Here is a 19,590-nt window from a genome sequence, read left to right on the forward strand (position 1 = left end):
GGGAGAGGAGATGGTTGAATCACAGAATCCCAGAATCTCAAGGGCTGGAAGGGACCTCAAAAGCTCATCCAGTGCAATCCCCCTGTCAGAGCAGCACCACCTAGAGCAGGGCACACAGGAACTCATCCAGCTGGGGTTGGGATGGCTCCAGAGAAGGAGACTCCACAGCCCATCTGGGCAGCCCCTGCCAGGGCTCCCTCACCTCAACAGGGAACAACTTTGGCCTTGTGTTGCTTTGGAACCTCTTCTGTTCCAGCTTGTACCTATTGCCCCTTGTCCTATCTTTGGCCATCATTGAGAAAAGCCTGGTTAAAAAGAACCAAGCTTGATTGCTTAAAGGACAGCACTGGAACAAGGCAATAAAGGGAGGCATTCCATGTCACCTACTGTTACTGACCACAGTGGATGTAAGGATTTACCCTCCTGTGATCAGGAATCTCCCAATGCACTGGGATCAGGACAAACTCTTGCTTTTAAAGGAAGAGATGTTCTCCTCACATAATTCAGTAAGCCATCTGGTTTGGTTGGATATGTCTCAGAGACCACTAAAGTAGTCCCAATCACTCAAAGTCTCAGCGTGGTTTTCCACAGAGATGCCAAAGCTCTGAGCCTTTAGAAGCAGGTTTTTCTGTATCTGTTAATTGCCCTGTAATTGCAGAGTAAATCATACATGGTGATTGCTGTCCATTACAGCAGAGTGAGTGCTGGTTGCACAATAATCTCTCTTTGGACAAACTAAACACAATTAGGCACTAATCTGCAAGACCCTGTGATTACGATCTAGCTGTAGGGTGTTTATGGGTATAAGCTTTGTGGTTACCATGGAAGTAAAGAGCAGCCTGAGGTTAGCAGTGTTCCTTGCAATAGGGCCATGCCCACAAGTCTTATTCCCTATTAGCATTTTTATGACACTTCTTGGTGTCACTGCCAGCAAGAGGCAAGATGATGCAGAGCCGCTTGGACTCACAACACTGGCTTTTCACAGCTTTTTGGAGCTAGAAGCAAGGATGGGGAGATAGGAGTGGGAAGGAGAGAGCCTGAAAAGTAGAGAATAATTAATCTTCTGCCACTCAGGAGGTTTGCAAATGTCTGCTTTGCACAGCACCTTGCAAATGCTGATTGGGAAAGGGATAGAGCACATACACAGAACCACTGATCACCTCTAAGTCAGAAGTTGAGACTGTAGGTGCCCAAGAAAGCGTCTCTTTCCCCCCCAGCAGAGCCTCGTGTTTGAATGCTGGGATTTAGTTCTTAGCACAGACTAGATGGGGCTACCAAGGGACAGGCAACTGCAGTCTCCCAGAGCCTTTCATCCCACTGAGGATCCCAGTGCCAGCAGCAAGAGCTCAGCTGGGATTTTAGATTTTATCTGTCTGCAGCACCAGGGGCAAACACATATTAGACTTGTTAACTCAGCAGACTTGATCTAGAACTGGAAATGGATGCAAGGGAATAAACAACAGGATCTCAATATAGAAGAGCTCCAAGGATGAAGCCAGCTGGGAGCTGGAATGAGGATGCTCATGCTACCATGTCCTGCCTGCTCAGTCCGTCCCTGGGCTGCATGACAGCCAAACAGAGCAATTTGCAAAGTAACAGCAAGTAAATGCTCTGTCCTCTTCAGACCACAGGAGCTGCTAACTTGTGGTGACCTCTGTTCAAAGCCCACTGAACTCAGTAGGAGCCTTTGAAAAGGATTTGCTCAGCTGCAACAATAGGATGGAAATCTGCTTCAGAGAAGAGAAAAAAAGGATGGTATATTGATCTCCAGGACAGCAGAGCTTCCCAGACACTCCTGCTAAGCACATTCATACCATTAGGGCTTGTATGTGCACATTGCCTTACACCAGCTTCCTCCCAGCACAGGCAAAACTGCTTGAGAGATGTAAATCTGTCCCCTAAGTCTGCCAAACCCGAATTCCCAGCACACAAATCAAAACAAAGCAGGAAATTACGAGCAATTTAGAGGCCCAAACTGAGAGAGATGCTGCCCTTCCAGAAAGCCACACTGGCTCTCATTAGGAAAGACCAAAAAGAAGCTAGAAGGAGCTGTTGAAATTCACTGAAACAACACAGAGTGTTTTAAACTCCCAAGTACCAGTTCTTTGTCTCTTAAACTCTTCCCTAGTATCACATATTCCTGCAGCACGGGCTGAACCCAGCACATCACTTGGTCGTTTTGCCACGTTATTAGTGGTTTAACAAGCTGTACAGAGGCTCCTAGAAACACATTGACTGTTTGTCTCATGGAAGTTCACTATGCTTGGCCTGAGAGGATGGCTGCAAAATCACAGCTATCAGTTCTGCAACAGCTAAAACCAGTGGGAATCTGCTGCAGTGATCTGGGGTAATAACATGTCACTGAGGTTCAGCTGGCAAAGCCAGAAAATGGCAACGTTGATGGATGTCAATGGGATCTAGTAAAGTCCCTCCTCGTAAGTCTCTGGATGTGTTTCCACTCAGCTGTGCCCAGGCAGGAGGATGATTCAGTTTTTAGACACAACACTGGCAGTCACTTTGCAGTTCCTCATCCACAGGACTTTTCCCATTGTCCAGGGTCCTTTTCCTGGGGAGAAGTTTGACTGAAAAGCAGTGATTTGTCAGCATGTAAATGCTCCATTAAGCCTCACTCTCCTTGTTTGAGGGAGTTACCAGCACCAACACAAACAGCTCTGTGGATCAGGCTCCTCTTTCCCATGTTGGTTGCAGCACAGGGCAGGATATGAACCCATCTGTGAGCAATGTCTTGCTGTGATCTGGGAACCAAGTGTTTGGTTCCTATTTTGCCTTCCTTAATTGTGTCCATTTTTCAGTACATTATTTTATAAGCTCACAAATTCTCTTTGCAATCTGCCTGAATGAAGCAATTCCCTTCCCTGCATGCTGCCTAGGAGCCAGCAGGTGTGAACCACCTGGGTCAGGAGTGATCCTGCCAGAGTGATCTCCAAAGGAAGAAAAGAGCAAACTTCCTGGTATCAGCTGATCCCAAAGGGGTTGTGGAGTCTCCTTCCTTGGAGGTCTTCAAGACTCATCTGGACATGTTCCTATGCAACCTGATCTAGGTGAACCTGCTTCTGCAGGGGGGTTGGGCTAGATGACCTCTAAAGGCCCCTTCCAACCCCTACCATCCTATGATTCTATGGTTCCTCCTAATGTTGGGTTCCCACTGTCCTGGTCATGCTTCAGGGGCTTGTCTTCTGTCTTCTCACCTCAGCCCAGCTGAATGAATGAATGAAGCTTGCAGCTCCATCCACCCAGCTCATCCAACGGTGGATGGGCAGACACTAACCAGAGGGATTTGAGCTATAGGATGTTGGATTTGTTGCTGTGCCAAAGCTCCTGTCTGGTCAGGGTTTTATTGGTACTCCCCACCTCGTTAAATATAAACATTATCTGCCTTGTAAAGCCTGTAAATTCCTGGCTTATTTGAGCATCCTGTTACTGCAGACACCTTGCATTAGAGGAACTCAGCTTCACAGACATCTGAGCTATGCAGTTTGTGCAAATCCATAGTCATGCTTGACCTCTTGCTGCATCCTGCTGGGATGTCACATCACAGGGTAAAGTCCTTTGGTAGTTTGGCTTCAGTACACTTGGGATAATGAACCGAGAGTGGTTACATGATGTTTCCCCTTTGCACCTCCAGTAGTGCAATAGTGGGGAAACAAAAGAGCATTTTAGCAGTATTTTAGTGTTAGTCTGTTTTCCCTGACAACACTTTTGTGATTAAAGCAACCAGCTCCTTGCATGATCTTTTGCAAATCATTTAATCCCTCTTTGCATCAATTTTCCAGCCATAAACTGTAGGCAATAAACTTCTTGCCCACAGTTATCCTGTCTCCTTGGACTCTTTGCTTCTCAGAGCTGGGACTGCATTTATATGTCTGGGTATCACCCAGGACAATAGAGCTCATATCATGATTGAGGTTTCTCTGTGATATTTCAACGTAGATAAATAATAACAATAGTGCATCATAATAATTGAGAAGTGGATACACAACTCCCAGTCCTGTGCTTGTCTTCCTTATGCTACCCACAAGTGTGTTTTCTCATGATTTCTGTAAACAGCCCCTCATGCTTTCCCAGCTCTGATTTTTTGTTGTTTAGGGTATTTTTTTATCACTGTGTGAGCTCCACCACAGAGCCATATGCCCCTGAGATCCTCAAGTGCAACAAGGGGAGACATGAGCACTCTCTACAAGTACCTGACAAGAAGTTGTACTGAGGTGGGGGTCGGTCTCTTCTCCCAAGCAATGAGTGACAAGAAAAGAGGGAATGGTCTCAAGTGGCACCAGGGGAGGTTTAGATTGGAAATGAGGCACAACTTTTTCCCTGAGAGGGTTGTCAGCCCCTGTGCCAGGCTCCCCAGGGAAGTGGGAAAGTCTCCAGTCCTGGAGATATTGCAAAGCTGAAGTGCTGAGGGCCATGGGTTAGTGGTGACTGTGGCAGTGTGATGTGAATAGTTGGGCTCAATGATCTTAAAAGTCTTTTCCAACTGAAATGGTTCAATTATTCTTTGATTCTATTATTGCATGAAACAGAACACGTTTTCTTTTCCTATCCCAAAGTTACACACCACTTTCAGCTGTACCATGTCAAGCCTCATGGCCCACAGACCTGTGAAGGACTTGAGGAAAATGATCTGCAGGGTTTTGCTGCTATAAATCAGTGTGTGCTGCCTGTGTGTGCCAAGAGCAGGCAATGGGCAGGCTCACACCAAACAACAATATGAGCAGGTAATGGCAATGATCATGGTCAGGTAGGTCATCTATCACTCATCTCTCTGTTCCTCATGCTGAGAAGTGCTAATATTGGGCTGATTGCAAGTGATGGGGCTCCATTGTTTCCCACTGGGGAGACTGCTCTCTGCCCTAATAGTTCTAGCAATTTCAGCTATTCCTGCTGACGTTTTTACTTACTTATTTATATGCCTCCTTAGCCCTCCTCCTTTTCATTTCCTCCCATCTCTCTGATCCCAGACTGTCAGCAGAGCCATCATAAGTGCAATAAGAAATGGCAGGCAGGGTCTCTCTGAGTGATAATTGCATTCCTTGGGTGGTGTGATAGAAGACAAAACCCAGAGCTGAGAGTCTTAAACCACTTGACAAGAGCAATAATTGTCCCAAAGCGTGCTGCCTGCAGTGACTTATTGCTGTTATCAAACGAAATCTCTCCAGGAAAGAAAGACAGTAGGAGAGACAGAGGTGGTTACTGACTGGAGGAAGCACCTAAGTACCATCAGTGCTGGACATGACGTTCCTGACTCATCATCAGATAGGCTGGTCCTACCTGAGTATCCTCATAGAGTCCTTTAACTGAAGCTGGAGTCACTTAGAAAAAGCATTTGCTCAAGCTGGTTCTGATCTCTGGTGTAAATCTTGAGGGATTAAGAAGAGGAGAGCAAGAGTTGAGGCTTTGTATGGTTGCTATCCTGAGAGAAAGCAGGAAAACTCCTGCATTTTGCAGAAGTTACTCTGCTAGAGCTGAATTTGAGCTCACTAGTGCATCATGTATGATGGGAGGGGGTAGATCTTGAGACTTATGAAGGATAAAAAGCCAAGAATGATTGCTTAGTCTAGCATGCATCACCACCAGAAAGATCTGCTGGCAGGAGAGCATCCCTTCAGGGACACATCACCACAACACATCCTCCCACCCTCCTTTGGACCTTCTCCAAGTCTGCAATGCAGGTGCTCCATTCAGTGCCTCATCCAGCAACTCTGCTGAGTAAAAAGCTCTGTCAAAAGGAACTGAATCAATTTGCAAACAAGCTCATACGGCTGTTTCTAAAGCCAGGTGACCCTTGGAGCAGAGGCTCATTGTATGGCAGTGGCTCCAGACTGAATGCTAATTCTGGCAGGGAAGGAAACAATTGTGATGGAGACATATCTACAGCACTCCTTCCCTATTGTCTGTGTCCTCTGCCACCTGCTCAAAGTTCCCTTTATCTGTGTGAATGTTTCTTTTGTCTGGCTCTCCTTTCCACATCTCTTTCTCTCAGTGTCTGGCAAATTCAGAGCAACAATGAAAAAAACATATATCAGGAGGAAAGGAAACCAGAAACAATCCTCAGAGAGTCAAAGTGCCTTCAAAAGAAAAGGGAAGGAAGGGGAAGAAAAGGGAAGGAAAGAGGGAGGAGAGGGGAGGGGAGAGAAGGGACAGAAAATGGGATAGAAAAGAGTTGAGTTTATTCCAGAATAAACCTAAGGAGAAAATAAACTTATGGAGAAAAGAGTTTAATTTATTCCAAACTAAGCCTTCCCTGGAGAAGAGAAAGGCTCACCTGAGATATCACCTGGGACAGGCATCCTACAGACATCACACAGCAGCAAGGTCATGCAGTGCCTTGGCATTATCCTGAGACTCAGCCCTATCATCCTTGAGAGTTCTGGCATGAAAGCAGACATGGAAATCAACGTGGTGCTCTCACAGCACCCAGGCATCCCATAAGCAAAGGGATATGGGGATCCAGCGAAGCCCACTTCTCTGGTCCTACGCACTGTTGACTTCTTGGAGCACAAAGGCATTATGGGAGTAGTAACCAAACAAGGCTCACTTGTTGGATATCACAAACTCAGATGCTGAGAGGTGCTCCCCAGGACTACTGAGGCAGTCTATTCCCTATTAAGCCCAACCATGCTTGAGATCATCCTGAGACAACATATTCTGATGTCAAAGAGTACCTGAGAATCATAACTCTAAAGGGTGACTGCTCTCTTCCCTGCTCAGGTTCTTTGGACAGATATGTAGGCTCTGACCAGGTCCATATAATACTCCTTTAGCCACAGATTTTCACCATTGTGAAAGGAAAAAGAGTAATATAAAAAAGTATAATGCCACAATACCTTCTTAAGTTACCAAATCATCTGTTTCTGGGAAACCTCAAACCTAGATGCTCAGTAACTAACCAGTAATGACAATCAGGGGTTGAGGAGGAGAGGAGAGAGACAAAGAAACAAATACAGGAGTGTCACTAAGAAGTTGTTTGTTTGCAACAGATGATAAAATGTGTGAACTGCCTATGATCTTCACCTTAACACTGCTTAATGCAGCAGAATATGTTGTGATGGATTTTAACAAGCGCTGCCTGGCATGGAGTGGCAGAGCTGCAGTGAAGTGGCTAAAGCCTGTAATTAGCTCTTTCACTAATAAATCATCTCCTAGTAGCAGGAATGAGAATGACTCAAAGGAGATATGAACCTGATAGAACCTCCAGAGAAGCAGAGATCGCCATTGCACATATGTCCCATTCCTGGCAGATGCCCCTAGAACTGGCACTGCTGAGGTGACAACACTGTTGTGACTCACACAGGGTCCCTGGGAGAGGGGTTACTGGTCCTCCACTGCAGGTAGGGGAGTGGAGGTGGACAAAAGCAAAGAGACTAACCAAAGGTCAGTGGCTGAGGAAGATCTGCCTCAGGCTTTCAGCATCTCACCCTTCTTTTGACCCATTAGGTGCTGGCATCCATCAGACTGTTTATATGGGGGTTTATGTGTCTCATCAACAAAACCCCACACCATAACCTTAACTCTCATGAACACCTCTCCTTTTGGAAGCCCCCTTTGAATGCACACAAGGATGTGGCACTATGAGGACTTTGGTAAGTTAAGCTGATAATAATCCTTATGGGTCACGGCTAAGATGTTCCAGCATCACCAAAAGCTGTGATCTAAGGGCAGAAGCAACTGCTGTGTGGTGACATCAACCAGCCTAAAGCTCAAAAAGGACAGTTTTCCAGTTACCAACCAGCCTTTCCTTGACTGTGTTTGGAATCAAGCAGGCAATAAGGTAAAAAAGCTCTGCCCCACCACCCCAGGTCCCATTGGGACAGTGCTGTAGGCACTCCTGGTCCTCTCCCCAGCACACAGGGCTTGCTCACCGATGTGTTCTGGCACTGCACGCTGGAGCTGTTGAACCTCAAGGCAGGCACCCTCTGCTCATTGCCCTGGATGTTCAGGATGCACTCGTAGCCTCGCTGGCCCGACTGTGGCTGTGGCAGGTTCTTGGCCTTCAATGTGATGGGCTTGACCACTTCCACTGGCACCAGGATCTTCTCTGCCTGCAGCAGCTGGGGACAGTCCTATGGAGAGACAAGACAAAACACCAAGTCAGTACCTGGGCTTCCCAGCCCCAGGTGAAGTCCTCTGATGCTTTTCAGCCTTCTCATGCTTTGCTTCAACCGACTGTGATGCCTTTGCATATCCCTGGGTCTCAGCTCATTACAGGAGCATTCCAGGAGTGTTACCAAGAAGACTCAGAAAAACAAGTGAGGATTTCTTTTACAGACCACCATTTCCTATCTTCCTGGTTTGCACTATAGACTTTCAACCTTCAAGACCCTAGGTGGACCTGCTTCTGCAGGAAGGTTGGACTAAATGACCTCTAAAGGTCCCTTTTAACCCCCATCATTCTATGAAGACCCAAGGAAGCTACTTCTGGTGCTTTTTAACACCTACTCAGGTAGTAGGAAAGCAAGTTGTGTTCTCTCCAACGACTCTGCTCTCTGCAGTAGCAATGTCATGACACGAGAAGTAAATAAAGCAAAACTCTGAGCATGATTTTTGCCTCCCCAACAGCCAACACATCACTGTACAAAAGGCAGTGCTCCAGCTATCCCCAGAAAGATGTGTTGTAAGCTACAGAGCCCAGGCTGTTAAAAAGAGAGTTTGTTTTGGCTTAGGAGGAGACAGAATATTTATTACAGATGGATCCAAGAAACAACTGTTACTCTATGTATGGAGAAAATCCCTTGGAAAGGCTGGCCATTCTTTCACAAAAGGAACAATGCTAAGTGGATGTTGCTAATGCAGTGCCTCTTGGTGGGTCCCTAATGCAGGTAAAGGTGTGGGAATCCAAAGCTGCAATGCAGAGGGCTGTATTCAAAGTGTCATTAATTTGCACAGCTTTAGTTAGCACAGCAATGCACTGCTTCTTCATAGTATCAGACAACTGCAAGCTGTCAAATTCACATATTCTACGAAGTTATCAACTCCTTAGGAAACGAGTGCAGCATTTGTCTGGCTAATCCAAAGCAGTTTGATACAAAATGAGATCCCTTCAAAAAAAACCCCACTACAGCAGGCTACAAAACATAAGTGTGCCATATGCACAGACCACACTGTCTTGATAACTTGTGAGTGCCTGGCTGAACCCTCTTTCAAGCCTTTTCAAATCCTAGATGCCGAGAGAAAACCTGCCCCCACCTTTTTCTTCCCTGCACTGTATTTGGCACGCTGCCTGCTCTCTGTAGAGCTACGTGGTATTGTGATGGTGCAGCCACTCTGTCCAGTTCAGAGAGCAGCATTGCTTCAGCCTCTCCTGACCAACATTAAAACCAGGTCCAGTCAGTGGAAACAGAGACAGAGAACTTATGTAAAGAGATGCAAGCTTAATCTGCAGGTGTGGCCAAGGGACACCAGGAGAAAAATGACTGGTCCAGGGATGGAAAGTTTGGAAAAGGACTCAAAGGCTCAAAAGTGCGACTTATGGCTTATGAGAGCCTGGGAGCTTGTTAAAGCAGATGGTGGAAGCATCTTAGTGAAGCAAATAACTTAGGAAGATAAAGACATGGATTAGATGAGTAACATCTGCAGTTACACGAATCAGGAATGGAATTACAAGAGCCATCAATCATCGGATTGCGGGTGTGAGTTGATCCGTGGCAAGGGGCAGGAAGAAAATCCAGTAATCACCCAGTACATCCCTGCAGTGACATCCAGGCACCTTCCCCAGTCCCCAGAGAGAGTCTGTCTGTCCTAGTGAAGATGCCAGACTGATGAATCCTTTGGGACAACCTGATTTCTCATAGGATAATGCTCATAGTGTAAGTACTTGATGATGAACTTTAAGTGGCCCAGGCTGGCACCAGAAACAGCACACCCATGCACAGTTCCTGGAGCTGGATGGAGGTAAACCATCTTGGATCTGATGACTATTTGTCTGGACTAATCTGGTACAAAGCCTAGCTTAATTATGTGCTACCAAGGACTAAGGCTGAAGCTGTTAACCTGGCTGGCTGGTGTAAGGGTTGGAACTGGTGAGCCCATGTGGTACTGCATTGCAGTGATGAGCTTTACCACTGTGATTCTCTGCAGTCTTGGGGATCCTGGTGCTGAGAAGCCCATCAGCAAGCACATGTGTGAGGAAGCTCCAGGAAGTTGACTACATGAGCAGTGAAAGTTGCCTTATGCCCCATCGTGAAAGAGACACAGCCAGTGTGAAAAGAGGCTGTGTGTGACTCCCAGGAGTGCTTGAACAGTTACACCTCATTCTAACACTTCTCCATATACTTGTGAGGCATAATCTAACCCTGGGTGATTTAGACCTATAAAAACACAGAGGGCAGGGGATGGAGGTGGTCTGGGCTGTGTAAAAACAAGAATGAGAGTTTCCAGTTCTGATCACAAGAGTAGATATCATGTGTAAATGCCATTTGGTACTGTATGGTTTCAATACACCCTGACTCTTCCCCTTTGTTTACCCATCTTCGTTGTCCTGGGGCCTCTGAATCAGCTCCCTCCCTTCTCCTGGCATAAGAAAAGACCTTGGCAACATCATCTCATTGGGTTTTTTTTCTCCCCAGCTACAGGAGTTGAGAGAGATGCATTGGCAGAGTGAATCAGTGGGACAGGAGGATGGGAAAGCCCTATCTGCTGCTGAGCAGCCAGTTCCCAAGAGTGGGCATTTGGCTTGATGTCTGTCAAACAGAGAAAACCTCTGAAGGGGGCTGGAGGATGGGGGTTAGAGATAGTCCACTCTGTTACCTGCAGGCCAATCCCAGCTCCTCAGGCTGGTCTTTCTTGTCTAGCTTTTATCCTGTCCCACTCCACCACTGGTGCTGTAACCTTTCCGATAACACTTGTTTCAAGTTCATTAACAAGCCGTGATTGCAGCAGCCCCCAAAACAGGATTCGTTTGCATATAAAAAGCTTAGCAGTGCTGTGAGGAAGTTCATTATAGATAATTGAAGAGGCAAGCTCCATAAAGAGGAAATCCTCCCAATGTGGCTTTATCTGATTGACCTAATGTTCTTTCTAATTGAAACGGGGAGGGTGGGGGGTGGGGGGGGAAGGACAATTTCATTGTGTGATGTACAAAACCTCAGAGCTTGGACTAGCTGAGTTCAAATTCAAATGTAGTATTCATTTTGCAGCCTGTGTTGAGCTTTGGGTGCCTGCTCAGGTTTGTGTTTTTGAGGATCAAACATCCACTTGCTCAGTGCAGACCCTGCAGCAGGACACAAGCATAATAATCCTTAAAATAAGAGTTATCTTGGGCATTTTCCAGCCAAGGCAATTTCTCCTCATCACTCCTCTGCAATGGGCATCACCTGTGTTGGAAAAGCACAGTTTTCACATGATGTAGGGGATATAAAAACATCCACTGCCAACAACTCTACCAAGGAAGGGCACAATCCCATCCCTTTTTGTCTCCGGTATAGAAGAAATAAAGCCTTTCCCCTGACTCTAAGGGGAGCTGGTTCAGATTCCAGAGGAGCTAAAATCCAGTTTAATCTGTACCAGGGCAACACATTTGAAAACAGACTCTTGTTGATTCATTTCTGTGTGTGGAGCTTCATTCTGTGTCTTAAACGCTTTCAAATGAGTCAGTCTCTTTAAAATAATATCCTCCACCCTTGCCAATTACTCCTATCAGCAGCAATGCACACTTCAGATCACCAAATTTTGCCAGCTATGGAGTCAGGGAACTTTTGCAGTGAAAACACTGCCTGAAATGGGCTGTGGGCTGAAATGCTCGTTGGGTCGATGGTAGTTTAATTTTCTTTATTTATAACTCCTGGTAGAATGCCTGCAAATGTGTTTTGCTGTAGCTTGCAGAAATAATGAAGTCTCAGAAATATGAGAACCCTTTTCCCTCTCTCTCACGTATGTGTTATGGCCCTCATCACAGATATACCCAAGTGTGTCCCCAGTGAGAGCCATTACGAGAATTCTGCTAAAGAGGGTGATTAAACCTCGCTGGTCTTAGCCCTGAACTAATTAGTTTGGTTCCTTTATGATGTTTCATACCTATATAGTTTGATTTCATGGAGATTTCACCATGCTGTTTTCCACTATAAATTGGATATTCTCAGTTATCATCCTTTCCTATGGATGAAGCACGTGGGGATGTTTCAGAGTCTTGTGATATTCCATGGGGTTTATTCATAGAATCACAGAATGGTAGGGTTGGAAGGGACCTTTAGAGCTCATCCAGTCCAATCCCCCTGCAGAAGCAGCTCCCACCTAGATCAGGTCACACAGGAACGTGTCCAGGTGGGCCTTGAAGCCCTCCAAGGAAGGAGCCTCCACACCCTCCCTGGGCAGCCTGGGCCAGGGCTCCCTCACTCAAACACTGACACAGTTTGTTCTTGTGTTTCAATGGAACTGTTTGTGTTCCAGCTTCATCCCATCACCCCTTGTCCTGATGCTAGATACCATCCAAAAAAGTGCTGCCCCAACCTCCTGACACCCACCAGTGAGATATTTGTCACTATTCATGAGCTCCCCCCTCAGTCTCCTCTTCTCCAGACTAAACAGCCCCAGGTCCCACAGCCTTTCCTCAGCAGGAAGATGCTCCAGTCCCCTGAGCATCTTGGTGGCCCTGCACTGGCCTCTCTCCAGCAGTTCCCTGTCCCTCTGGAGCTGAGGAGCCCAGAACTGGACACAGGACTCCAGATGAGGCCTCAGCAGGGCAGAGTAGAGGGGGAGCAGAACCTCCCTTGACCTGCTGCCCACACTCTTCTTGATTCTCACCTTATTTTGTACAGTTTCACTCTCTGTAACTGTTTATGGCCAGGACCATGAGCTCATCAAAGTGTTTTCCAAAAGAAAATGGATCTGATGTGCACCATAGGTGGCAACAACAACCCATCCACTTATCCACAATCCCAGTCTTACATTGGTGTCCCTGTTCACTTGTCTTCTCCTGTGCATCTCTTGTCATCCAAAGCATTCAGGTGAGGGAATCTTTCCTACTTTTCCTTCCTTCTGCTCCCTCATGATTCCTGATAGCATTGTCTGGATCTCTACCTTCTAGGAGTTCTTCAACACTGACTGCAGCATTGGCATCTTTGGCAAGAGGAATTCAACTCTTGGCAATGGACTTTTGTCTTTTCCAGAGGAGTAGGAGTCATCTCCAGCCAGGACCAGATATGGCCACCACCACTACTTCCTCTACTACACATTTCAAAGTATCCAGTTTCCCTTTTCTCATGCATCCAAATCCATTTCCTCATCCTCAACTTCAGGGAGGCTTTTTTAAGACTTTCTTTTCAACATCCCTTATTCAGCAACCACCTCTGTGCTTGATCCAAGCCATCTTGCCTGGAAAGAACACGACCACTAAGTGAATCTAAGGAACAACAGTAACTTACTCAAGTCCTTTAGGACCTCACAAGAAATGATACTCAGATTGTTATTTACTCCCATATTGCTTAAATACAATACATCTGTTCATCTGCTCTGCTGAGCTGCAATGTACCCTTTTCCCCTTTGTTCCCTATGGCTTTCTCACCCTTATCCTCTGTGCTGTAATCAAGTCAAGAGGTTAAGATTTCAGAGGGAGGGATTGGGTCTTTATAAACCACAGCATCTGGTAACTCTGCTAGATTAGATTAAAAAACACTGAAACCAAAGTAGGACAGGGGAAGGGAAGGGAAGGGAAGGGAAGGGAAGGGAAGGGAAGGGAAGGGAAGGGAAGGGAAGGGAAGGGAAGGGAAGGGAAGGGAAGGGAAGGGAAGGGAAGGGAAGGGGGAAAAAGAGAGGGAAAGGGGGCAAATTAAAAAGAAATAGCTGTTGAGGGGGGTTTTTTTCCCATTGGTTTTAGAGCAATCAGCTTTCACCTGAACAAAAAGCAGGACAACAGCAAGTTGGCAGATAAAAGGCAGCAGAGACTGCCTGGAATATGTTGCTTGAACGTCTGTCTCACATCTCAGTACGTTCACCCTGGGTCAAGGCTGTGACACCACCTGAGCAAAGTCAGCCCCTTGTTGAGGAGCTACTTGGGTTTGCTGCAAGCAGAGGGCTTCAGGCTCCAGGCTGACAAGCTGATTCCTTCCATGAATCACTTTTAAACTTGTGCACGACTTTCCAGCCCCAGGATAATCAGGAGAAGGAAGCAGCAAAGAGCTCAACATTCCCAGTGCAGGAGGGGAGGGGGTGAGTTACGGTCCACGTTGTGTTTACATTATTACACCACTAATTCTTAGCATCATAAAAATTATGTTCAAAATTTACACCAACGGTGCCAGGGAATGTTATTAGGTTATAAAGTGGAATCAGGTCAATGCTTTGTAGGCAGGATTCCAAGCTCCATAAATTTCTGGATGCACTTCCCCCAAATTTACCTCGGCACCAGCAGCAATCAAACCAGCTACAAAGGAAAAGCTCACCCGGTCAAAGAATTCTTTAATGCACCATATATTTTATCAGCACTTCCTAAGTTTACAGTGTTGTTAGTTTGATTGATGGAGTGCTTATTTATTGGCACAGCAAAAGTAATAATGCACAAAGAAAATGCTTAGAACTTTAAAGACATCTGATGAGGAGAAAGTAACAGGATTTATGGGAAGTGTAAACAGCTGTAGAGACAACAAAGGAATAATTGAGTCCTTGCATTGCTGTAACTTCTAGTGGCTCCTTTCTAGTTAAAAGTCTTCCATGCACTCAGGAGCAAACACCAGCTTTGTTTTGTCAAATATTGCAAGTGATTCTGATGCCTTGGAAAAGGTACTTGGTCTAGAGGTTGGTGCTTAGCCTGTGGAAGAGATTTGGCCCTGTTTAAGCTTTGTTCACTCTTATAGCTACACAGTTTAATGGTGGTTTGCACAGATGCGTGTACAGATATCTCTACTGGAGGAAAGGAGACCAATAGTTTGATAGCAGATCAACAGGTCAACTGCCAGAGCCTCTTGGGTCCTTGGCTTCAATGCTGTGAGAGGTAGAGAGCAATGGCTGATGCTGATCACCAGAGAGTGGGTACTCGAAAGCAGAAGCTGGCTGAAGATAACTAACCTCCTCTCACATGGCTCACTGCTGAATCCTGTTGATCAGGAGCAAAGGGATTCTCCTAAGGCCACACAGGCAGTGCTGGGAAATGCTCCAGGTCTGTTGGGAGCTTGATCCCAACCTAGGACTATTGTGCCTCACATCTCTGCTGATCAGCATTAATGATTTCACCCTCCTTTAATTCTTTATTAACAGAGTCTTTCTCAGCTGGTCCATTATTTCATGAGGATCAAGGTCAGGCTGCCATAATTATCCAAGCATCACATTTATCCTTTTTAAACAGAGACACAACATCAGCTTTTTTTTTTTCAGCCTTTTGCTGCTTTGATACACTCTCAGAAGGAAAAGTAATGATCCAGAGATCAGGAGCCTTCTGGCCACTGGACAAGGGAGTGGACTAATGACAAAAACAGTAGATGATTCTGTCATTAGGTACATCTGCTCAAAGGAGAGGGGCTTCTGGAGACATGCAACAGCCTCAATCCTGGTGTTCCCTGGATAAACACCTGGTTGTGAAACGGTAAGAAATACAAATGAGAAAGGTGCTGGGTGTGCAAGAGACAAGAGAACTGTCTGACACTTGTTAGAGGAAAACCCTGGTTAAGTAAGACAGACTTCTGGAATAACACACATAGTGAAACTGGATTGTGCAAAGCCAAGGAAAGCATGGAGCAGAACACACACAGCTTATTGAACTTCTTCTCCAGTTATTAGGATTTAAAGCTGCCTTCTGTCCTTCTCTAAGGACTTCCATTTGAAGTTCACAAGACCTTCCTTGTATATCAAAGCACTGCAGGTCTCTGCACAACACCCCAGCAGCTTGATGAGGCTACAAATTGTGAGCATGGCAGTAATACTCCTTACTGCTCATCCGTGGAGGCACCAGTGGCATTCACATATCACCCTTCAACAAAGCTAAGTCTCCTCTGCATCTATACCAACAAGTGGGGTTTGTATGTTTAAGGGACATTGTCTAAGCAAGGCCCTCTAAGAAGTGACAGGGACTCTCATGACAACACTCACACGGGTGTCTGAGAAGGTTTGATCTGGAGCTGTAGGGCTTTCTTCCTAAGAGAGGACCAAAAGTCTATTTCACCTCTAAAATTGCTCATTTTTACAAAGTTAGTGAGAAGCTGATATCCTTGAGAGCTTCAGACTTTGGCCCAAGAATGGCCAATGAGTTCAGAAGTCAACAGAGGAGGCTGAGTAACAGATGGACCGGAGGTTGCACACACAGGCCATGGTGATGCAAATCCACTTCCTATGGGAACCAGGACAGAAGCCCAGAGAGTCATAATCCTTTGGCTTGCACAGTGGGAAGGTCAGGACTGTGATATCATAGCTCTTGTCACCCTCCCCCTCACTGAGATCCATGACAACATGAGATAACATCCAAGCCAAAGCAAACGGGGACTCGGACTTGTGTTCAAAGATAAGATGGGGAAGGAGGGTCTGGGCTCAGCCTCCTGGAGATGCCCCAAGCAGAGGAAGAGACACATTCCAGCCTCACCTCTTATCTGCAGCTTCAACATCCTGAGAATGCTTCTCCTTGGACAGGTCCCAAAAGCTCACACGTCTCAAAGCAGTGAATGCAGCTGATGCTGCATGGGAAAAGCAAAATCTTCCCTCTCCAGAACCATACTGTCACCCTGTCTGCAGGGGAATTGTCTTTCCTCCCTCACATTGCAGGGTTCCACAGAGATCCTAGCAGTCCTAACAGATACTCAAGTAGCCAAAACCTCCTGTAGCCACTTGAGGCATTATGATGGCATTGCACTGTGCTAAGCTATCAAAACAACACAAGCTCTTCCTGATGTTGTTTCAAGGGTGCTGTGCTGACAGGGAGAGATGGATATTACTGTTGCATTCTGAGATAGCTCTGTCCTGTGGGGTAAATAATCTTGCCTTACAAAGATGAGTAGCCTAATTGTTATGAGTAACATTTAGGGATATGGTATTGAGTGTCAGATGCTCTTTACATCTCCATTCAAGTTAATGTCTCTGAGTTGCCCCTAGAAATTACATGAACAGATTCTTGATTAGTCACTCACACAGTGGCTGGAGAAGCTATGCTCTAAGAAAACAAGATCTGCATTAAGGTAAGATGAACAGCTCAGAGGAAGACCTTTTCCACCAGTTCCCATGGTGCTTTGGTTGGAAGTCTGAAGAAGGACATACATGACAAAGCTGCCCTGCACCAGGACAGATTTCCTACAGATCCACCACCATAATAACCTGAAAACCTGCTAAAAGCTACTGCAGAAATTCAATGAGTTACCAGCCTTTTTCCTTGCCAGTTGGATATCTGCAGGGCAGAAAGGCTCAGAGATGAAAAAAGGTCCCCAAAAATAACAGAAGCCACTTCACAGGCTTTCCGTCCTTTTCTTCACCTCAGTGCAAGTCAGTGTGACTTTCAAACACCACCAAACTATCTGTATGTACACTCTGAATGGCATCCTATGAAGAGCCCCCACCTGCGAGGTCACAGCTCCAGGTATCAAGTACTGTACAAGCATCTATTAACACAAAGTGTTCACCCAAATCAGAAGAGAGTGTGAGGGAAACAGGGGCACAGAAAGGTGAACAAGTCAACTCAGAGCTAGGAATAAACATATCATCTGGAAAATAAAGCCCATGGCCTCATCTACTGTCCCTCTGAGTGGTATTTCCTTGGTCAAACAGGACTCCAGGAACAAGGAGAAAGCTTTCTACATGGTTTGATGATAATTAAGGGACTTGATGATAATTATTAGAGGACTGGAACACCTTTCTGATGAGGAAAGGCTGTGGGAGCAGAGGATGTTCATCCTGGAGAAGAGAAGGCTTATCCATACTAATAAATGCCTAAAGGGCAGGTGTCAAGAGGCTGGGGCCAGTCTTTGTTCTGTGGTGTCCAGTGACAGTGCAAAGGGTAACAGGCACAAGCTGGAACACAAAAAGTTCCACTGGCACAGGAGGAGAAAGTCCTTTGGTGCTGAGGTGAGGGAGCCCTGGCCCAGGCTGCCCAGGGAGGGTGTGGAGGCTCCTTCTCGGGAGGTTTCCAAACCCACCTGGACACGTTCCTGTGCCCCCTGAGTGAGGGGAACCTGCTTTAGTAGGGAGTTGAGCTGGAGGAGCTCTGGAGGTCCCTTCCCACTTCCAAAATTCTGTGATTCTGTCTGAAATGTCTGGGTTTAATTTCCTATTATTGTTATCTGAAGCACCCTCTCTGAAGAGGATGTACCCATGGCACCATATATCTCCATTTCTGGGAAAGGGCTGTAACAGTACTTGAAATGCCACAGCTTAAAATGCCAAATCCCCAGGAGCCTCAAAGCACAGCTGAATCCACAGCATCAGCTACAGCCTCCTCCCACATTACCCCTGGTTCCCCCTTGGGCAGGATGCTCCCAAGACTGAACTCCATCACACGTGCTTGGAAACACATCTAAGAGCTAAATAGAAGATAAACACCACCCCCCACGCTGCTTAAAAGCAGGTGCCACGAACAGCACGCATCACTACACCAGATCCCATCTGCATGGGGTGGCTGCTCCTTGCCCACAGCAGCTGCTTGTCTAGAGCTGATCCCCTCACTTCTCCTACCAGTTCCCCAGCCTGCTCACTGCACTTGAAGGCAGCAGGTTGCCTGCAGTTGCCATAGAAACTTACACCTTACACCCTCCCCTTAATGACAGGCAGGTGCCAGGATAAGTGAGGAGATAATTGACAAGCAGGGAAGGAATCGTTGTGCTGGCATTGGCCTCACCACAACTGTCATTAGAGTCCCTGAGAAATGAGAGACACGTTAATTTGAGCAGAGATGGGGTTTCTCTCCTCCCAGTGCTGATGCTTTCAGCAGCAGCCTCTGTGGCCAGGTTATGGGAGGCTGGAAACAGGAGCGGGAGGGAAACTGAGCAGTTGCCACAGCAACAGCTGAAGATGTATCACCAGAAGGTTTGTTGATGCAAGGGAGCAAGGAACTGACCATGCTCAGATTATGGCCTACCAGGTCCTCTTTCCCCTCCCCAGTGCAGCCATCCAGGCATTTCCATCAGAGGGCATTTTGAGGGGCCATGATAACCTGTCTGCTGTCTGTGACCTTGGGGCAAAGCTCTTCCTCAGCCTGCCTGAGGTGCAAAGTGGGAAAGGGTGTTTCTGAGTTTACTACAGACAGGGTCCCTGATGAGAAGACATAGTTGTTACTTAGAACAGAAGAGAATGGAATGGTCTTCAAGACCCACCTGGACATGTTCCTGTGCGACCTGATCTAGGGGAACCTGTTTTTGCAGGGGGGGTGAACTGGATGATCTCTAAAGGTCCCTTCTAACCTCTACCATTCTGTGATTCTATGAAGGGACCTACAACAATCATCTGGTTCAACTGCCTAATCACTTCAGGGCTGGGCTGAAGCATGTTATTAAGGACATTACCCAATTGCTTCTTAAATGTCAGCCAGTTCAAGTTGAGCATGTTATTCTCACTCATAGAATCATAGAATAATGGGGATTGGAAGAGATCTCCAAAGCTCATCCAGCCCAACTCCCTGCTAAAGCAGGTACCCCTGGATCAGGGGGCACAGGAACGTGTCCATGTGGGTTT

General features: G+C 46.4%; 1 protein-coding gene across 1 annotated transcript in view; it reads right to left on the minus strand.

Moving 5' to 3' along the window:
- Positions 1-19,590, minus strand: part of PLXNA4 (plexin A4) — a 453,732-nt gene that overhangs the window by 82,483 nt on the left and 351,659 nt on the right. The window contains exon 9 of the mRNA XM_061989565.1: positions 7,881-8,081. Within this exon, the coding sequence (XP_061845549.1) occupies positions 7,881-8,081 (201 nt within the window). The remainder of the gene's footprint in view (positions 1-7,880; positions 8,082-19,590) is intronic.

This window comes from Colius striatus, chromosome 1, assembly GCF_028858725.1.
Source record: "Colius striatus isolate bColStr4 chromosome 1, bColStr4.1.hap1, whole genome shotgun sequence".
Taxonomy (NCBI): domain Eukaryota; kingdom Metazoa; phylum Chordata; class Aves; order Coliiformes; family Coliidae; genus Colius; species Colius striatus.